The 20,179-nt window shown below is 46.9% G+C and overlaps 1 protein-coding gene across 4 annotated transcripts in view; it reads left to right on the top strand.

Annotated features, from left to right (window-relative positions):
• SSBP3 (single stranded DNA binding protein 3) overlaps nucleotides 1-20,179 on the top strand; it is a 133,052-nt gene that overhangs the window by 78,728 nt on the left and 34,145 nt on the right. For all 4 annotated transcript variants that reach the window (XM_019531477.1, XM_019531476.1, XM_019531475.1 and 1 more), the window contains exon 5: nucleotides 12,996-13,085. In XM_019531477.1, coding sequence (XP_019387022.1) covers nucleotides 12,996-13,085 — 90 coding nt within the window. The remainder of the gene's footprint in view (nucleotides 1-12,995; nucleotides 13,086-20,179) is intronic.

The raw sequence follows: 20,179 nt of genomic DNA, 5'->3' as shown, positions 1-20,179 counted from the left end.
GGCTTAGCAAACTTGCTTGGGGAGCATCTTCCACATATCGAGGGCATTGTGGGACAGGGGACCAAAGATTCTGGCTTTGCTAAAGAAGGAAAAATACAGCCCGGCATGGTAGGCATACGGGCACTTGGAAAACCAGGACTCAACTGTACTGTAGTGGGTGGCACTCGGTGCAGGATTCAAAGGGGAACGGCTATATGAAAAACAGCAAGCCAGAGGAAGCTTTGGATGAGCTGGAGCAGTTCAGAGAGAATCCCTAGACCAGCCCGGAGGTGATAATCAGGTTGTGGGCATGTGAATCAACCATCAGGATGAAAGGGAAGTGGGTGGATTTGAGACGTGGTTCGAGAAGCGATGGGATTTGTTTATTGCTTGGATGGAGAACAGGAACGAATCTTAGTGCAATTATGCACGTTTCTGATTTGCAACCTGCAGCGCACAGAACATAGAGGGAAGGGATCCAGTGGAATTAGATAGTCAATTAAATACCGCTGCTACTTTCTGATTTTATTTTTTTTTTTTCTTTTTCATTCTTTGCGTGATGGAAACGAACCCTTTTTAATTAACTGAACTGGATGCGATAGTTCCAAGGAATTGGCCACAAACTAGGAGGTCTTGTGACAGAACTGCAGGTCCATCTTCCTGCAGAAATGTGCACAAGTGATTAATAGCAGGAACCACGTAGAAGAGAGGGTGACAGTCATTTATATAAGAGCAAAAGCGGTATGCTTGCTGGCTGCCGGGAACCTTGTGGTTCTACTTGCAGGAGCTGGACTGTGAAAGCAGATGGCAGGAAGTCAGTTCCTGTGGTCTAAAAGAGGAGAACCTCGCATTGCCATCAAATACAGAAAGGGAACTGCTGGGTAAAGAAGTCTTGCTGTATAACCTTCTTCTAGTGTTGCTCCAGTGTGGGATCTCTCCTTGGTAGTCCCTTACATAAGCTGTCCCCTGGCTAGATGGAGGTAATAAAAGTGAAGAAGTTAATGCATTATCGAAATAATGAGCAAATACTTTACCTTTGATATATGCACTGGGAAGTCATAGTGAAGCAACTTGAAGTGGCTCCGGGCTTTTCAGTAGAGTATCTGGGGTGCTTATGTTTGTTGCCAGATTAACGCATCATAGAGTTCACAGGACTCAGAAATGCAGGACTATGGGAATGTTTTGTTTTGGGGTGGTTGGGTTTTTTTGGTTTGTTTGTTTTCCAATTGTACGACTTCCTTTCTGATGGTCACGGTAACACGGTGTTGCGTTGCTACCTCCTCGAGAGGTGCACAAGTGACACCAGCCCCATTTCACAGATGGGAATAGGGGCACGAAGAAATTAAACGGCTCGCCCAGAGTCGTGTGGGAAGTCCAAGAGGCCCTGGACTTAGACCCCAAACTTTTCGAGAGCCAGTCAGACGCCTCGACCGCACAGTCAGTCTTTCTGTTCCCTTGCTCGCTTTCGTGCACAATTAGCAGGCAGTAAGCAAGGGTGTGACTAGGCTTAGCACTAGCGACTCCACACTCATGCTCTCGGTGTTTGCTAAGAGCAAAGCATCTTGCTCCATTTTCACAGAGGCCCTCTGCACACATGGAGCCTCTACCCAGGTTGCTCGTGTGCTGCTAGTGCACATCCCCGCACACTACATGCTAAATTCCCGTAGAGGCAAGCCCACTGACACTACGTGGTTTCAGGGGCGAGATGTTTGACAAAAGAACTAACATTTTAATGCCCTCAACCCAGGTGCTTTCCTTTTGCTCCTTTCTCCCCTGCCTTAAACACCACGCACAACATGCACCGCCATCTGAATCACAATTGGACTCTGAGATCTGCTTGTTTTAATTGACTCTTGTACTTCAAACTCTCTTCTTTTCCTTTTTACTGTGGAGGCTTGGATGTTGGATCTGATTTTAAAAACAAAAAAACAAAAACGCCAACATATTGTCGTTCGAGTAATTGTTAGTCAGCTAAATCCCTCAGCATAGCGTATATCTGCTCTGAATGGCGAGTCTGGAAAAACACGACTGTGTTGTTCAACAAATCTGTTACCTGTGTGTACACGCCTCTGCTGGCTTCAGTGACAAAAATACGCTTTTCTCCTATTTTTTGCTCTTAGACCTGCCGCAGACGCGCAGAGGAGCAGGACGCTGGCACTTCTGATCAGTCAGTTATTCCTCTCTGCAAGAGCAGGGGAAAGGGTGGGGTGCTCCACGGGTGAAAACAAGGGCAGGATTTGGCCCAGAGAACCTGTATCCCTAGGAGCAATGCCTGAGGAGATGGACAAATTGACTCTCAGATCCCAGGCTGAGCTCCCAAAGCAGGTGGCTTGGGGGTGAGGAACCATCTTGTGAACATAACACATTAGGAAAGGAGACGATGTTGGATCACAGGCTGGGGAGGGGGCTGCCTTCGGTGGTTTGTTTTTAAACAAAGTCCCCCGAATGTAGCCACCCTTAAAAATTTACCCCGTGGGTTTACATAGGGCTGCTTAAACCCTGCCCAGGGCATGTGCCTGGCACGCTAAATGCTGTGTGCACAGTACCCCGTGCAACAGACTCTTTGGCTCTGAAACCTTAAAGCGAGACTCTGTTGCAGACGCAGATTTGGATTTGTGCTTATGGTCTACTTGGTGCTGGCAGGCGCTGATAGTGCCGGAGAGATGGCTGATAAAGAAGAGACGGTCTCTTCCTTCAGTTTGAAGAGCAAGCTGCCCAGGCTCAAGGCCTTTCCAGCCCCTCCGGTTGAAGGGCAGGACTGTGCCGCTACCCCGAGCCGTACAAGCGAACGCCCTTTCTTCCCTGGTAATACCTGGTCTCCTTGGGTCCCCATTGCAAACGAGCTCTGGCTTCCCCGTGCACGGGTAAAGCACCGTCCCGAGGAGTGTCAAGCTGCAGCTCGCGTGCAGAAAGTCTCCGTCTCGTTTGGGACAGCACTCGGGCGAGGGACCTCCTCCGCTGGACAGCTTCCAGCACGCAGGGCTTCCTTACAGGCAGAGGCAAATTGTTTTCATAGCTAATCTGGACTTGGAAAGTGAATTGCTGTTTGTCTTCCATGCAGTGGGTCCTGTCTGCGTATGTGTAAATTGCACCACTAGCGAGGTGTGAGATAAAAGAGCAGAATAACTATTCCTGCGGAGATTACATCACTGCTTTCTGCTGGCATGACACACTCCAGAGCCTTCACCCAAATACTTGGAGCTGGGGGAAGGACAGGCACGTTATGATGGAGGCAGTGCTCCAAATTCGCATAGGCCAGAACTTAGTCCAGTTATTTTTTATTATTGTTGTTATTCATTTTGAAGCTGAGTGAGATTGGTGCAGTTGAGTAACATGGATTTCATATTTAAAAAGCGATTTACAGGTATTTTTAAACTCCCCGTGAGTTAGGTGTGTTTGGACTGAAAAATTAACCAAGACTTCATTCTTTTCCATTAATGCACGCGCGTTTCATACGTTGGATGTGATCGCGTTTCATGATGGGAGAAACCTTTTTTTTTCCTCTCTGCTTGCTACACTTTTGGGCACAATCTGTGCCACCTGGCACTTACAGCTGCAACTCCAGAGCTGATGCTAGCCCCATCCACTGTACAGGCTGCTTCTGGCATGCGTACACAAAGGAGGCAACGTGCAAGCCTGGTATACGGATGACACTGGTAGCTAACGTACTCGGGAGCTAAGATTTACAAATGTCTGATTGCAGTTGCAGTGCTGCTCATGCATCTCAGCTAGGGCAGATTCTCCTCCAGTGAGCGTAGGGGAGGGGGTGGACGGGTCCTTTTCTCTAAGGGGGTGGAGGCGGTTGGTTATTTCAGCGTGCCACTTGTAAATCTGCCGTCCTTGGTCTCGGCAGCAAATGAGTGGAAAAATGCTACAGAAATGCACCTCTCTCTGAGCTCATGGACTGTCGGGCAGCCGTTTCATTGAGTATTTCGCTCTGGCTGGAGCCCAGTTTGGGTATCCCATACCTCAAACACTTCTGTTATTGTCACATCCTTTCTGTTGGGTTTCCAGGTCTGCTGGCAGTTTAAGAGGACCGCATTACAGGAGTGCATGATCATTAGTTTTTGGCAGTGGTGACAGCCTGAATGGCTTCCTCATGCACTGGAAGACTGGGTGTTTAGTACCAGAGCTTCCCCCTGCTGATATGCTGTTCCAGTTAGCAGGGTTTCTGGCAACCGAGCCAAACGGCACATCATCTTTTCTTTTTTTTTGTGTAACCCAGTGTCAGGGGGTCTGCATGACTGGACTCCTACAGATAATTTAAGCATCCAGCTCCTGGCTGTGTTATTTTGTCCAATTTCTATTGCGTTCTGACCTACATCATTCTTTATTTGCAAAGCTATACTTGCAGGCAGCAGTAATAAATCAATTAATGACTCTGATGAATCGTTTAATGGCTGACAAAATAACACTAAAGCCAACAGCTTGGATCTCTGCAGCAGTACCAGAAGACGCTGGTTGACTCAGGGTAGGGAGACGAAACAGAGACTGTTAGCTCAATTAGTGCAATTAGTGTGCGATTTAAAGGCTTAGACGGCATCTGCTGGCGTACCAAGTTAGTGTGTTAACTGAATGTCTAGGTTTGGAAGCAGAACTTCATATTTTTTTTTTCTTTTTTTGAATCATTCTAGTCGCTGCTTCCATTTTTTTTAGATTAAAAATTAGAAATTGTTCCATACGTCCATGGTTCCAGCACAGAATGAATCTGCCCCACTTGATACAGTGCAAATCAGACTGCATCCAGTTTGTCCAAGTCCAGATTGTGTGCTGAGTGGTTCTGTCACAGCCCAGGGCCTTGTCAGAAGGATTGCTGCCTGCTTGGGATTAAATGTGGATGGCAGCAACAGTACCAGGAGGATGGAAAGATTTGAACAAACTTGGGAATTAAGTGGTCTTTATTTTTTTTTAGGAACATGGCTTTTTTAACCGTTCCTGTAATGGTAGAGTTTCTTGGAAGCGCGTGATGCACAGTAACTCCAGCATGAATTGCATATTGCTCCTGGACTGAAGATGTCATGACATGCAAACCAGTAACTTTTGCATGTGGCCACATCAGAAGATTTGGCGGGGAAGTGGTGGTCAACCTCTTCCCATGCCTGGACTCCTGAAATCTTCATCTAATGTGTCTGTGTGGGCATCCCAGAAAGAGCCAGCTAGTCCCAATCCTCCCTCTAAATCATACTTTTGGTAGGGATTACAGCAAGTGATTTTTTTTTTTTTTTTTTTTTTTTGGAAGACCTGTACTCTAGTTCTGACTGCCCCATCTCTCTCTGATCAAGGAGGCTCTTCTCTTGGCTCTGGATCCTTATTTATAAGCAGTTTTCCACCTTTGTAAGGAGCTTCAGAGCCTGCGGCTGCAAGGCTCTGCAAGTGTTAAGTGTTCTTGCTTATGAAGGGTTCAAGCTGCAGCAGTGGGTATGAATAACGTATTGTGGCCAACGAGGTTTTACCACCCAGAAGTGACTGTCAACATGCATGTAATAAGATGTGATTTGCCTAATACTGTGTGTTTATTGAGGTTGGCAAAGAGCTTTTAACATAACTAGACAAATAAAAACAGCATGCGTGTATAATCTGATAATGAACGTCACAGTACAGCAGGCTTCCTAATCTCGCATTGGATAAATCACACCGTTTACCTGCTGTACCCATCACAGCCTGTGCCTGGCATGCATAACGGTAGGAAGACCTGTTGTATGTCCAATTAGAGCAGATCTAGTTGTAGTACACTTGGGGAGAAGGGATGGAGGTTAGTGACTTTTCAGGAGGCTAGAGACTAATGCAAAAAAGAAGAGGAGCCTTGTTGGAATCAGACACTGAGTCCTGGGATCTCACGTTGGTTTGGGGTCCCCACCTTGTTTCAACACCTGTGTCCCTTTCCCTCCTTCCCTCCTGCTTTACCTGGCTCTCTGCCTCCAATGGCTTCTCCTACCTGAGGAGGGGGAGCGCTGTCCATCACCTGAGCTCGTGAATTCCAGATCCTGGAGGACAGGACTTCGCTCAAGCAGCCATCCTGAGTTCAAGACGGGATGAACTGGTGATATTAATACTGTGCAAGAGGTCAGCCTTAGGTGGCCATATGGGCCCTGGCTGGCCATTAACATATGGTTTACTTTCAGTACCAACCAAGAGCATTTGTGTGCAAGTCAAGCTCCTTCTCTGCTTTCTTTGTGCTGCACATCCCTGGTCTTCCCAAGTGACCTGCGCAGCTGCCCACATTCCCATCTCTGCATCTTCCTCCCTCCTCCATGTAGAGATGACCCACCCAGGACACCATACGTCAGCCCTCTCGGCCTTTTTCTATCTTCCAGTTGAGGTTTCAAGACCCTTCCATGTTGGGCTGACTCTGGACCCTTTTGTTCCTTAGGCACCTTACCATTTTACTGCGGTGCGACCAAACCAGTCCGGTCTTCTAGAAGGCTTTATCCCAAATAATAAAATAAATGTCTTTATAACCAGTCTGTGGGTGAGCCACAGATCTAGCAAGATCTCCATGCATTGCCGTTTTAGGTGGAAGCGTCTTAGGTATGTCACCCAGGCACCCATCAGACTCGGCTGTGTGAAATGAGTGTTGCACCCTTCTTCATGGGTTGCCCAGCTGGAAGCCATGGGAGAAGTACTGTGTCTCCTAAGTTTTCAAAGGGAAAACTTCCCCAGGGCATCCAGTGCTGCCTGCTGTCTTCTCTACCTGAAGTTTAAGAAGTTGCAGCTCCTATGGAAGCTGACAGGCACATCTCAGCCTCGTCGTAGGCATCATGGCTGCACAGCACCTCTGCAGAATGAGCCAGTAGATTTTGGCTCCGTGGTAGCACGTGTCCTTCTGACCTAAATAAGCCTTTTTTGCAAAGTGTTTATATCCTAAATAGGCAAGGCAGTGGGAGGAAGGAGACACCTGTTTTTGCAGCACAATGGTTACCGTATTGTCTTGCGTATTATCTGCACTTTCCCCCAACAAAAGTCGTGGGAAAATTGGGGTGAGCTTTGTGCAAGGAAAAGGGCTGGAAATTTGGGGGCGAGGTGCACAGTGATGGCAACGTTAACTGCTGTGGCTGTGGGAGCCATGAAAAGTAATGGTGCTACTGCTCTTTCCTTTTAGGTTTGGGGCAGCATGTGGGGTCTGTGGCATGGTCCTGGACTTTGCGCACAGCCCTGAAGCCAGTGCACAAGGTCAGATGCAGTCCCAGCCCCAGCATGTGGCCCCAGATCTCTGGTACTTACATGTGCTCTACAAAGTAAATTAGTTTCCCCTCCTCGGGGCCTTTCAGAAACAGGGCATGTGTTGTATTTGGGGTTGGATTGGTGCATTGTATTTGAGAAAATACAGTAAATGACTTTCCCGCGGTTGCATAGAAGTGTGCAGCAAAACCATACCTGAATTTTCAGCTTCAGAGTCCCAGTCTGGGGCTTTAACCACGAACTGTCGTTTTGGTACACGCACCCTGCAGATGCTTTTGAGGGGAGAGTATCCAGGGAGGGGACCCTGACCCTCTTCAACCCCAATACCAGGCAAAGCAAAGAAGCAAGAATGGCTTGGGGTGCTGGAGGACCCCTGTTTCTTTTGAGCCTCCCCACCAGGCTGTGCATGCTTGAGGGTGCAGGTGCACCCGATGTCATGGCCCTACTTCTGTCACGTCCTTCACGCAGCACTTCCAACTGCTCAGTCGTGGGTTGGCTCGTTCTCCCAGGGTGTATGAGATTATTTCGTAAGAGGGTCCGAGTGCCCTGTGCATGGAACCAGGTATGCAAGTAGTGATATTCCGAGAAGATTTGGGAACTCTTGTCCCTTAAGACGTTCCCCAGCAGGGGATCACGATGTGCTGGAAATTTCTTGACACTAAAATATCACTTGACAGCTTTATTACAAGGCATGCTTCCTTTGGAGTGAAGTATTGGGTCTGAGAGGCAAATCCTAAATGGACTTGCTGTAGGTCTTAGCCCAGTTTTTGCTCTGAGGGGATTCATCTGCTTTGCACAGAAACTGCATTATTTTCCATGGTTTTGGATTAAGAGTTGGTCTAGCTTAAAAGTGAACCTACTAGAGAGAAAATTGGGCTTGTTTTTCTATTTTGCTGCTTTGCAAGGGCGGGGGGAGTGAGCCTGACATGAGTGGGTTTATTTTTCCTACAAGATAAAATACTAAGCGTGTGAAATGTGGTCTGTCCCGAGGCTCTGATAAGTGTTGCATTCTCCATCCTTATTTTGGGCTGGCAGGACGTGAGATCCCCAACAAAAGGGGCTTTCTTCCTCAGTGCCTTCCTTACAGATGGTAACAAACCCACAGGCTTTGGAGCAAGCAGGGGAGGGGGGGGATCATTTCCCTAGTCTCATGGCTTTTGCTTTCTTTGGTCAACTACCAGGATGACACTGCAAGTCCCATCACCCATCATGCAGGCAAGACCTGAGCTTCAAATCTCAAAAACAGCAAAACAAAAGACCCCTCTTATGGACAGGCCTTGTTATATATTGGGGAAGACAGCATAAACCCAGTTTTTTCCCCTCTCTCCACTGTCAGTTCATCTTTAAATACAATCCTGAATCCACTGGGCCTTGCTTCTCTTGAGTCAGCCTGGTTGAAGCACACCAGGAGCTTTGAATGGCAGTGAATGTAGGGGAGGCTTTCTCCTTGGGACAGCAGCGGCGAGCTGCCTGGCTCTCATCATAGCTGCAGTGAGAGCTGTCGGACCTGGCTGCTGCTAATGTCTGGGGAGAGGAGGGGCAGGGGATGAGGTGGCCTGGGAGATGGACAAGTGAGAAGAGAAGCCAACTGAGATCAATGAAAAACCACATGCGTTTGAGGTTTAGCATACTGCGGCAGCGGTACAAAGTGCCGATATAGATGCTCTGCGCTGGTGCGGTATTACCTTTTGGGGTGGTCATGAGTGGTTTGTCATAGTGAGGGACCCCAACAAAGTCAGAGGCCCCTTGTGTTACTCTCTGTACAAATGCGCTGTGAGAAAGCCCTGCCTCAGAGTTCACCATCTACATAAACCAGATGGACGAGAGAGGGACAGAGAACTGATGCAGAGGTAGTGATGTTGTGTTAGGTAATATAGGGGGGGTCGATCTGGCAGAGCCAGGAATAGAGCAAGACCTGACCCCCTGTCCAGATGTGTCCTCAGTAGATCTTGCTGGCTTGGCAAGTTTCGTTCATTCAGCCATACTTTCTTTTCCTATGCAAATATTATTTTAAGAACGAACCCTCCACCTGCCCATGTTTGTGAATGGACAGGACTCCAGCAGGTGCAGAAGAAAAATACTGATGCTAGGTGTGTCCTTAGGAGAACCTCTCCTCCACCCTAAAGGTGATGAGATGGTGTTGACCTATGCTAGCCCAGGTAGCACCTCCAGAGAGCAGATGTGATGGTGGAAGCTTTAGGATTTTGTAAGCAGAGCAGTGGTGCGGTGGCTTCTGCTGTGGATGTCTCCCCAGAGTGAAGGGTGGCTGCTGTGTGCTGTCCGAGTGACAAGAGCTTCACTGGGAAGCTTTTAATAAAGTATTTTCTAGCTGTTTAGCTATAAAATCTAAGGTTAGGCATAAACTTTACAAAAGATGATTTTGCAGTAGCACTCGTATCTCAGCTTCCGCCTTCGGGCCAGCCGCAGGACCATTCTGGAGCATGTGCTGCAGGAGTTCACAACCTTTTTAGACTTAGGACCCCCCTTAGAAAATGCCAGCTCTTAACTTTCACTCGTTTTGTGATGGGGTGGAAAATAACTGAGCAGTAGTTCTATTGCAAAGAACCGGTAAAGCCCAAAACAGGGCAGAACATTGTTGACATTATAGTTTCCTATGTATGATCTTTGGGTTTATCTTGTGAATCATGTGTAAGGGGTTTGCACATCTAATGGTACTAATATTATGGCACCCTTAAAAAGGATTGCATGGCACCCCAGGGGTACCGAGGGACCCTGGTTGAGCATCATTGATGCAACAGCTGTGACTTGTTTGCCCAATGTGTGCTGCTATCTCAGTAGAGCAAGGGTTGGCTGGCTGCAAAGCAAGGGGAATGTAAACCTGACCTGGGAATTTCCCACCCAGCCTGGCTAATATCTCTTCTTTCCAACCTATTTGCAGAGTAATGATCCCCTGTGCAAAAGATGCTGTATCGATGCCCAGTAGATTTTCTCAGTCTTGCTGCTTGATAGTACTCTGTGCTGTCCCTTTGCATTGGCAATACTGACTCTTCTCAGCAAGGTGTAAAGAGCCCGGCTGCTTCGTGTGCACCTGAGCTGAATCGCTGCCATAGAGACTGGTAGCCTGATGAGATGCTTACTTTTTACCAAAACCCTGAAATTGGATAAATAATTGAAAACTGCTGATAAATCGTTCCCCCTTGCCCTGTTTAAATTGTAAACGAGTAGCGATGCTGAATTTAAGATCTGGGGGTGGGGGGGACCTCTTGATTGATCGATGTACTAAGGTCACCCTCAGTTATGTGGCTGCTTTTGACCCAAAACAGAACGGTTCTCTAGCTCTGAATCTTGGGGGCTTTTCCTAGCTGAAGTTGGCTTAAGCATCGCTTCACCCTTCAGTTCAGGACTTGACGTGCAAGCTTATCTTGTCTGCTCACACTTCTTCCAAGGTGCTGGCTCATTTGATGATGCCACCACAAAAACGATGGTAAACGGTTGGAGACGCTGCTTGTATTAGCATTAGTATACTGTTTTGGATGGGAAAGAGAGATATGTTGGAATGGGCTTAAAGCCAAGACAACAGGGGATTGTAATGCATCTTATAACCATATGGGCTTTCAATGGTGAAGGTAGCTTTAAAGGAGTGGTGCAAAGGTGATGGTTCAACGTAAGATCAGATGCACAAGTTCATTGTAAAAATTCTCAGAAAAATAATTAATGATTGTTTGAGACTTTTTTAGTGGATTTTTTTCCTTAAATTACCATGGTCCTCTTAAATTATGCCAGAAATGTAGACTCCATTTTCTATAGCTAAATGAGGGCACCTCTCTCGTGTTGCTTTAACAGTAAAAAATATTATCCCCGACCTAGAAGGGACATTTTGTCAGTGGTGCTGTTTAAGAGGGATTTTTTTGTAGCAGTTACTTAATTCTGGCCCCTTCTATAGCTCAAGCTGCTAATGAGGTTGAGTAGCAAGGTAGGTCCATTTGTGCTGCTGTTCTTTTGACACAATCGGAACCTGCCAAATTTAAATTAAGATCGTAGTTTGTTTCCGCAGGTGAGAGGCAAAACAGTTCAGAGATTGAAAGCAAATGTTTGTTTGGCTGGCTTTGCAGCTGTTCTTTTACCTACCATAGTCATCAAATCTGCCAGTTCACCCAGCAGAAAATGAAAGAGGAAAAAATGCTGTTTTATCAGACCAGCTACAAGACCAGTCCCCATGCCAGAGGATACGTCCTCGCTCACCAGTTTACATATATAGTGCGGCAGGCGTAATACTAAGTAGGAACAAACGCAAATAGCCAAGTAATTTTCAGTCTCATATGGAAAGGAACCAAATTGCTAGTCTCCTCGAACCTCGTTTTTCAGCAAGGAGATGCATGCTGTTGTAGAAATACAGGCAGAGCAAAAGAAATATAATGAAAAGCACGTGTGTTTTTGGAGGGGCCGGGAGGAAAGGGGCTGTATGTAGAGCCAGAGCTTGGCAGTCCTCGCAGGACGCTGTTTGGAAAACACAAACAAAAAGCCCTTGGCACGCTTGCAAGTTGGAGAGAGGGGACATCTCAGAGGGCAGAACCACACACTGTGTTTAAGTGGCCAATCCAGAAACGTGAAGAAGACTTAAAATAGTCTTTGTTCAAAATGCAACACATTAGAAGCCGAGGCAAGTTGTTGGGTTTTTTCCCCCCGTAGTGGATTTTGTCAGACAGTGCCTTGGTTATAAAAGTTACTGGGCCCAAATTTTACAGGGCCATCACCTCTGTGAACTAATTGCAATTTGAGCTCTGTTTGGATAACGTAAACTCTGTTCCCAGAAGCATGTGACCTCATAGATGTTACTGGTGCACAAACAAACAAGCGAGTGTGTGTGTGTGTGTGTGTGTGTGCGCGCGCGCACGCGCACATGGTCACTTGGAAACCTAGGGTTGAGTGCTCTATCAGCTTTGGGGTGAGAGTTTATTTGGTCTTGCTTGGAACTGAAGCACGTGCATCAGTTCCCTACTGATTTTCTTCCTATCTGAGCAGCTGTTGATGCTACTGCTCAAGCTCAAGGCAGCTGTGCTGATATCTGTAGCCGTGGAAGATGATGATGTTGGATGTCTGAAATGCGTGCTTATCATCATGGGGTGGATGTTGGAGGGCTTGGTTCTGTCCCTGCCAGGGCATTTCTTCTGATGCTGTAACTAAGCCCCAAGATTTTAGCTTTTAAAGGGTTGCATTTGGTCTCCACTTCACCTGATTATCTAAGAATATAAGAACTACCCAGCTGGATCAGAACAAAGGGCCATCTAAGCCAGTGTCTTGACTTCTGACAAGTAGCAGATGATTTAGAGGAAAACTAAGAAACAGGCTTAGTATAGAGTTAGCCACCCCTTATCATACCTCCTCCACATTACCAGCTGGCTTAGGGGTAGGGATGTCCTGGTTGTTGTGCTTTTAATAGCTCTTGATAGACCAAACCTCTATCATTTTATCTAATGTCTTTATGAAACTGGTTATACTGCCACCAAATATGAAGGGTAATAGTGAGTTTCACAAGGTTAAAAGTTTCTCCTCTTCTTTCTCTTTGCTTTGGTTTAAACCTGCTACCTGATGACTGAATTGGGTTACCTCCTGAGTCATGTCATGTATTAGGAGACGTTGTGAATAATAGTTCCTAATTTCCAAACCGGTTTTGATGACATGGGCTTCAATGTAGTATTCTGTAAATATGTAGATTAACATGATTTTACACACAGGCACTCACACCTTGGTCATGACACTAGTGACCCATCCTGGGCTAATTGCTTATGGGCAGAGGGGGGAGAGGTTGCCTTCTTAAATCGGACACCGAACCAATTTCCATTTGTCCTTTTTTTTTTTTTTTTTGTCTCGCGCAGAGTGCAGCTGCAGCCCCGAGTCCAGTCCTTGGAAACATTCCTCCTAACGATGGCATGCCAGGGGGTCCCATCCCTCCAGGTTTCTTTCAGGTAGGTTTGGACTTTCCTGACTTCTCTGTTGGCGGTGGATGAGTGTGTGCATGGATTCTCAATGTCAGCGCTGCAGTTGCCATCGGGGTCCCATGCTCGACTTGGAAGTTTCACCCTGCTCTCTCGTTCTTTGGCTAACTCGGCATTTTCGTTAGAAAATCTATTATAAATAACTGTAACCTTTGACTGTTTTTCTGCTTTTTTTTCTTTTTGCCTGAAGCACGTCAAATTCTTCTCTTGCTTAGAGAGATTACTTACTTTTTTTTTCAAGCAATTGATATTTTTTCCAAAACTAAGGGTTGGGTTTTTTTGGGTGGCGGGGGTGGTTTGGTTGGGACTTCATTTATTTTCTGGTCATAACAGGCTTGCGCATAATTCAAAACATTCTGGATTTGAGTTCTTGAAACCTTTTCCCTCTGGTTAACCACTTGATTTTTTCCAACTGCAATCACTGAAAGCATTTAACAAATGCTAGCTCAAGTACTAGCCACAGGCAGGCGGGATTCAAAATGGGCCAAAATGTATTGAACGTCAAGGAGACACCTTGTCAGAATTTGTCTATCACCGGCTCTCAGATTTTCTTCCCTGTTCCAAAGCTTCGTTTTGTCTTCACCCTGATTCTAGACGCGGTAACATAATCTTCGAGAGTTTCTAATGGGAAGATCTTTAAAGAGCATTTGAAATGGAAGTTGTCAAAAATGTATGACGTTTAACATGTTTTTTAACTTCTCCTGGAACCTCTTTGCATACATGCTCGTTGTAACTACATAACACCTTGGTGCCTGGAGAAAAAAAAAATATATTACTACTTCAGAATAAGCGACTTGTTCTTGTAACAAATGGGCCCAGCATTTGGCAGCAGCATTTGTTCTAGCAAGTTGCTTTTGTCGTCTGGGTTCATGATTTGTACGGGAAAAATTCTTGGCCAATAGACAGTTTAACTAGATAAACTGGTAGTGATTTATTATGGCACTACCTGAGCATAGTATCGCAATTAGTGTGCGTGTATGGGAGTTTGGCAAAGAAGAGGTTGGTTTAAAAACAAAATCTCGTTTCCTGAAGAGGCTTACGACAGAATGAGAATGTTTGATTGATTTTGATTAGGAGCCCTAAACCAGGCTCGTCTTGTAGTAAAACCTCTTCCATATAGGTGCAGTAAACAGAAGTGGAGATGATATCTTGCAGGCTATAGCAGCTGTCAGCAAGTCAAGTTCTGCTCCTTGCTTGCAACAAATGCGTTTCCAGGGTTTTAATTTCATTCCCTTGGGCAGGGAGATGTCCTTCTATAGCCTCACCTCTGCATGTATTGATGCAGACTTGTAGGGAGTCCACGATTCAAAGCAGGTGCAAAGGTCGTGGGTTTTATTCTCTGCTGGGCAATTGGTGGCAGAGGAAGGGGACTTACGCTCCTTTTGCAGTGACCCCCGATGACGTTCAGGTCTTGGTGTTCCCCTGGCTTGGGCTTTAGGCCTCTGTCCTCCATGCATGCCGTGCTTTTTTTAAAGGACACTTTCATCTTTGTTTCATTTACTAAATGACCCTGTGAGGGCCCTTCTAACCCTCCTTTATTGTCCTGTGAGCCCCTGACACTAACTGGACTCACCCCAGTGCCCCTGCTGGAGTTGGTGTTACTGGGGAAGGCTGGTTCCCAAGCAGCAACTCGCCGGTCTCCAGTGATCCAGCTCGATGTCTGGGGAAGCTGAGCAGAGATAACACGGCATGCAGACGGGCTGTGTGTTGTGGAAACTCCCTGGAAACAGCCCTTTTAGCTGATTTTCTGACCCAGGCACAAGAAAACTTGGAGCAAAACAGGCTTGACCCTTAATTCAGTGATGGAAGTGTGAAGTGAAAAATACCTGTTGTTGCAGATTAGCAGTCAAATACTTGGCTGGCCAAAGACTTTACAAGTGATTGCCTTTCCTTGAAAGGCACCAGACACCTGCTTCTCATCGGGGGGGTGATGGAGGCAAGGGGGGATCCCATCTTTTAATACAGTCTGAACTTTTTGGCCAAAAGCACCTTAACCTCTTTGAAATGCTTGGATCATTTCCACTTGAGACCACAAGTTTTTTGTGCAGCCTTGTCCGGGGGTTTCTGTGTTGAGTCACTTGCTGGGTTGGTTGGTTGTTTTTTTTTTTTTGGTTAATCTCTCTGCTAGAAAATAAAATACTGAGCTTGGGAGGGCACAGCCAGAAAGGTCACAGGAAATGTGAAGGAGTAAAGTAGTTAAGGTTTTTCTTCCTGGTTTTTTTTTTTTTTTTCATACCAGCTAGAAGATTTTTGCAGTGCTTCTTCCCTAGCAGCCAGATGAGAGCGAAGCGCAAACCTGAGGTGGTGGAAGTGGAACATGGAATGAAATTGCAGGAGACCATTGAATCAATGGAAAAACAGGGAATTTTCATGAGCTGCTGTAACAAATCTTAAGCTCTTTGAAGTCTGCCATACATTTGAGTTTTTGCCTGTTTAGTGGTTAATACGGATTCCTGTGATTTGTACAAGTGAATACAGTTCAATTGTAGAATAGCATTCACTTCTGCAGAACTTCACATGCAGAAAATACCTTGAGTCTCTCCCTAGCACGAACTCAATGAGAGACAAGTTAGCGGGTGGTTCAGAAAGCCTGAGGACAAGAAGGGAGGAAGGGATTGTTTTAAAGAAGGATTCGGAGAAGGAAGGTGCCTGGCCCATGAGGACGCGGCTTGTTCCAGGTATCGGGGTGGTGTGGCAGGAGACACCAACTGAGGAAAGGAGGTAGAAAGTGGAGACTGTTCGACCAGCTGAGCCTGCCTTGATGCGATGGAGGAAGGGGACTGTGCGATTACAGGGGAGTGAAAAAGGGTGCCGGTTTGGGGGGAGAATGGTTCAGAGATGCCTGGACTTCTGTGGAGAGGTGTGGATGCTGGCTTGAACAGAGAGGAAGAAATCAGGGTTAGGGACAGGGTTTTTGGGGTGCATTGGTAGAGAAACCAAACCCAGGGAAATGAGGTGGGTCATAATACAGCGGAGAAATGCTGACGAGCCTGACAGGCTGCCTGGATCCATATGTTGGATAAGGGGGGGGGGGGTCTCTGGGGCTGGTGGGGAGTTCCCACAATCCTCGTTGCGAAGCTGTTTTTAGTGCAGACGATGGCCTGTGGGCCGAGTGTGCAACTCGCACGGTTCTGAAATGTAGCTGCAGGCCACAGCTTGGTATCAAAGAGGAGGGTGCCCCCAAGAGACGAGTCCCAGCACACCCGGCCCCATCTGCAGGTCACAACTTTACAGCGAGTGACGGAGCGCCTTGCAATCTGTTCCTTTCCATACGAGTTAGCCACGACCTGCAGCCTCACAGCAAGCACAAGCTTTAGGTGGGCAAAGTTGGAGGAGCCCAGGTCGCAGAGTAGTGGCCAGTAAACCCCGCTGCTGCTGGGCACCTCCCCAGAAATGAACTGCTTCGACTGAATACTGTGTCCACACACACGTGGCTTCAGAATATCAATGAGCTGCATTTAGCCTGCAACTATCGTGCAGGTGAAGGTTGTCCAAACAGCAGTCACGTGGCTGGATACCTTTTTAAAATCACCTTGCCCTCCTGACTGATAATGATATATGCTACCAAATACATACATTCTTCTGTCTTCTTCATAAAGGTCTTGGAAATCCTTTCCACCCCTGTTAGGGAGTTACATTTATGCCTAGTCTCAAAAGTAGTAGAAAAGAGCTGCTCGTTTCCTAGCAGTGGACAGAAGGGGGTTATTTGATCATGGGGAGGGCAAAATTCAAAGCTAGAAGCAAGTTTAGAGCTTTGCTAATGATGCCATGAAAACAATTGTGTGTAAAGCAAGGGGAGGGGTGGGGGGAATATGTGCACACCCATGTGCGCGCGTCGTGAGCGTACGTACGTAATAATGAGACAAACTCAGTGGCAATGCATTTCTCCCGAATTTGAACTCTGTCCATAGCTCTGTACCACTCTCTCTGATGAAATGGAAAGTTGAACATAAATCAATGTCTGTGGCTGCGTTAGCTATGCATCAGCAGTTAGTGCGAGAGATGCACCATAACAAAGCCCCGGTTAGTCGGTGTTCCTACACTGCCCCCTAACGCCTAGAAACCTCGGGAGCCGTGCGAGGCGCCGGGGCTCCACAGTTCATTTTTCATTTGGCTCCTTGCTGTTTGTTGCCCAGAATAAATGTGGTTGCTTGCCGGTGTGTAATCCTGTTGGTAAAACAAAAACACAACTAGCGGAGGCACAAGTGAGGCGCTATCCGTAACACTTAATCCCCTAGGTGAGGCTTTCAGGCTCCCGGTCCTTCTTTGCCGTCACAGCAGATGCGTCTCTCTCATTTCTAAAGCCTTGATTATTACACTTCTTACGAGCAGTTCTTATTTAATTGTGTGAGTGGCTTATTTCTCTTGCATTGAGAAATTATGTGGATGTCTTGTTGTTCAGTGAGGGGGTTTTTTTCCCTTGGGTTTTCGCATAAACGCATCGCTCCTGGTTGTGTAATAGAGCTGATTGTGTGCCCTCACTTGCTAATAAACCGGAGGCAGTCTGTTCTCACTCTTCACAATATCAGAAGGGAACCGATCAGTTATTTTTAAAGCAAGGGGGATATCCTAGTACTTGAAGATCCAGATTGGTCTGTCCCTATTCCCTGGTTAAAAAGCAAAGGGCTTTTCAGTGCAACACTGCTGGTCCACGCTCTGCGTTCAGAATATCCAGTGCTTTTGCTGGGGCTGTGTGAGGAAACCTGAATTTGAGCCTGAGTGCCAGGTCCTTGTGTTGTGTTTCTTGCCACAGCTGCAGAGGTCTTTCCTCCATCAGCCTTTGCCTTGGGGAGAGGACAGCCATCGCAGGGACCGGGGGTATTTGCATTTATCAATCACTTGTGTAGGAAGTCAACCCTGACGCTCGCACCAGGCCAGAGAAGAAGCCCAACTATGTTGCTCCGTCACTTGATCATGGGGAAGCTAAAATCGAAAGCTTTTTCACAGACCCTGGCACTAGAGGTGTTAGAGCCGGTGAGGGAGCCTCAGGCCTCCAGGTGGCTTAAAGGAACAGACGTTGCCGGTAGGACCGTTCACAAATAACAAAGATGCTGAAGTCAAGGCAAAGGTGTAGTATTTCATTTCTTCCTGCTGCCACATCAGGCAGCACCATTTCTTGCAAAGTAGCCTGGGTTAGCTGGGCTCTTCTGCTGCAATGCAAGTGGTTTTGTTTTTATTTTTCCAGGCCTTGCTTTCTCACAGCGCCTTGGACTCCTAACTAACCAAGTGCTCGCAGCGGCCACAGAACGTCTCTAGCCCCTTTTGCCACCTCCGTTCTGAATCCGTCTCTGCGGCGCAGCCCAAGACGGGCAGAGCGAGTCTTTGTTCTGCATCGCGGAAGGGGAGACTTCATACGAATCTAAGGAGGCAGCAAGAAAATAGCAAAGGTTCAGCACTGTCCTATTTGTTCTGCCTGTTGGAAATTCCCTATAATACATGCCTTCTCAAGCACCCGCTGGAACAGAAGAGATCTATTCTACCGCTGCTGAGATTAGTGGAGCCCACTGGAGGGCACACGGTTCAGATCTCTAATGGTTCCTCTTGGGGACGTCTCAATTTCCAAATTCTCTCTAGTAATCATGTTTCACTGGGGTTCAGCCTCCTTCCTGGGGTTTGTCCCAGGACAGCTCCTGCTTCCCCTCCCCTGAGTAAGGGTAACACAACCCCTCCCGAGAGAGCACTGGGCTAAGAGATGGATGTTGGTATTAGCCTTCCAGCTCTTTGTACACGAGGCTGCCTTTTGTGAGGAAAGGCTGCTTTGTCCATTTGGGAATGGTGCTCTGTCCAGCCTGGGCTTTCTGCTATTCAAGAGATAATGAAATTTAAAGCTGCAGTTTAAGGTTTGTAAGAGCTGCTACCCCCTGTCTTTGGAGATGGGGGTTAGTTCTTGCAGGGTCCATCCTCTTCTCTCACCGTATTGTTCCACTGCAGGTCTCCCTTTCAGGCTCCTGCTCCTCCAAAAGCAAAGATCTTGCCTTCCTGAAGAAGCAGGGCACTTGAATAGCTTCATCTTTAGGAGTTCTCTTCCCTGTTTTAGGATGTGGAAGCGCATGCAGGCTGCTTCTGCCATCCAGCATAGTTTTTTGATCAACCAAAGCCAGTGTTTCTGCCTGTGGTACATACACTGCATCAGATAGTCCATAAGAGATGGCCAGCAATAAAGTACAGGTACCACATAAATGTGTTTAGCAATGAGAGCCTAGGATAGGAGAGCTCCAAGATGCACTGCCAGCAGCATTCAGCAGTGACGGTAAATTCAGCAGCTCCACAATGCAGATGCCAGCAGATGCATGCAGGGGAACTACAGCCTGGCTGTGGAGAGATGAGTCACCTTGGACAGAACCAGGCGGAAAATCATGACTTTATGACCCCAGCAAATCATCTAGTGGGCGATCAGGCTTTGCTTCTGACCAGGCATGAGGCATTACCTGGGGAGCCATACTTGCCTCCAGATGCACGTCACAGATTAACAAAGTGGATGCACCAGCAAGGCCTTCGGTAAGAAGGGTCAAGCTGAACTTGAAAGCACTTTGTCTCACAGCAGACTCATGTTCCCGTACTTATGGTGCATCGGGTTTCCTTTGGTTTCCTCTGATGTATAAGGTGCTAAAAATGTATGATAAATGCCACAACTGAGCAGGACTTGGTGAGGCAGTTATGCTGCTCTGGCCTCCTGAAACCTTTTCTGGACCTACTGAATCTACTTTTTCCCTGTCAAAATGCACATGTCCAGGTTTTAGAGAACCTGGGTTTTGAAAAGGAGAGATGTGAGTGCGTCAGCCGTGAGCAAAAGACACCTTACAAATTTCCAAGGGGATGGGTTTTGCAAAAGATTCTTTCCTTGGTGTTCCACCTCATTTTGTGACATTTTGTGGTGTTTCTAGGAGGGTTGTTGCCAGTTATTTGAAACCCCTTAAAACTAAAGTTGGTCTCCAAGGCTGTGAGCAGATGTCTGTCCCACAAACACCCAAATCTATGGCTGTGACAAACGGTAATATAAACTTTGTGCTACTGTTTTGCAGCAGATTTCATAGACATTAGGGCTGGAAGGGACCTCGGGAGAT

Source organism: Crocodylus porosus, unplaced genomic scaffold (assembly GCF_001723895.1).
Source record: "Crocodylus porosus isolate Cpor-Errol unplaced genomic scaffold, CroPor_comp1, whole genome shotgun sequence".
Classification (NCBI taxonomy): Eukaryota; Metazoa; Chordata; order Crocodylia; family Crocodylidae; genus Crocodylus; species Crocodylus porosus.
Note: the sequence above shows the minus strand (reverse complement) of the source record. Positions and strands in the feature narration are given on the sequence as shown.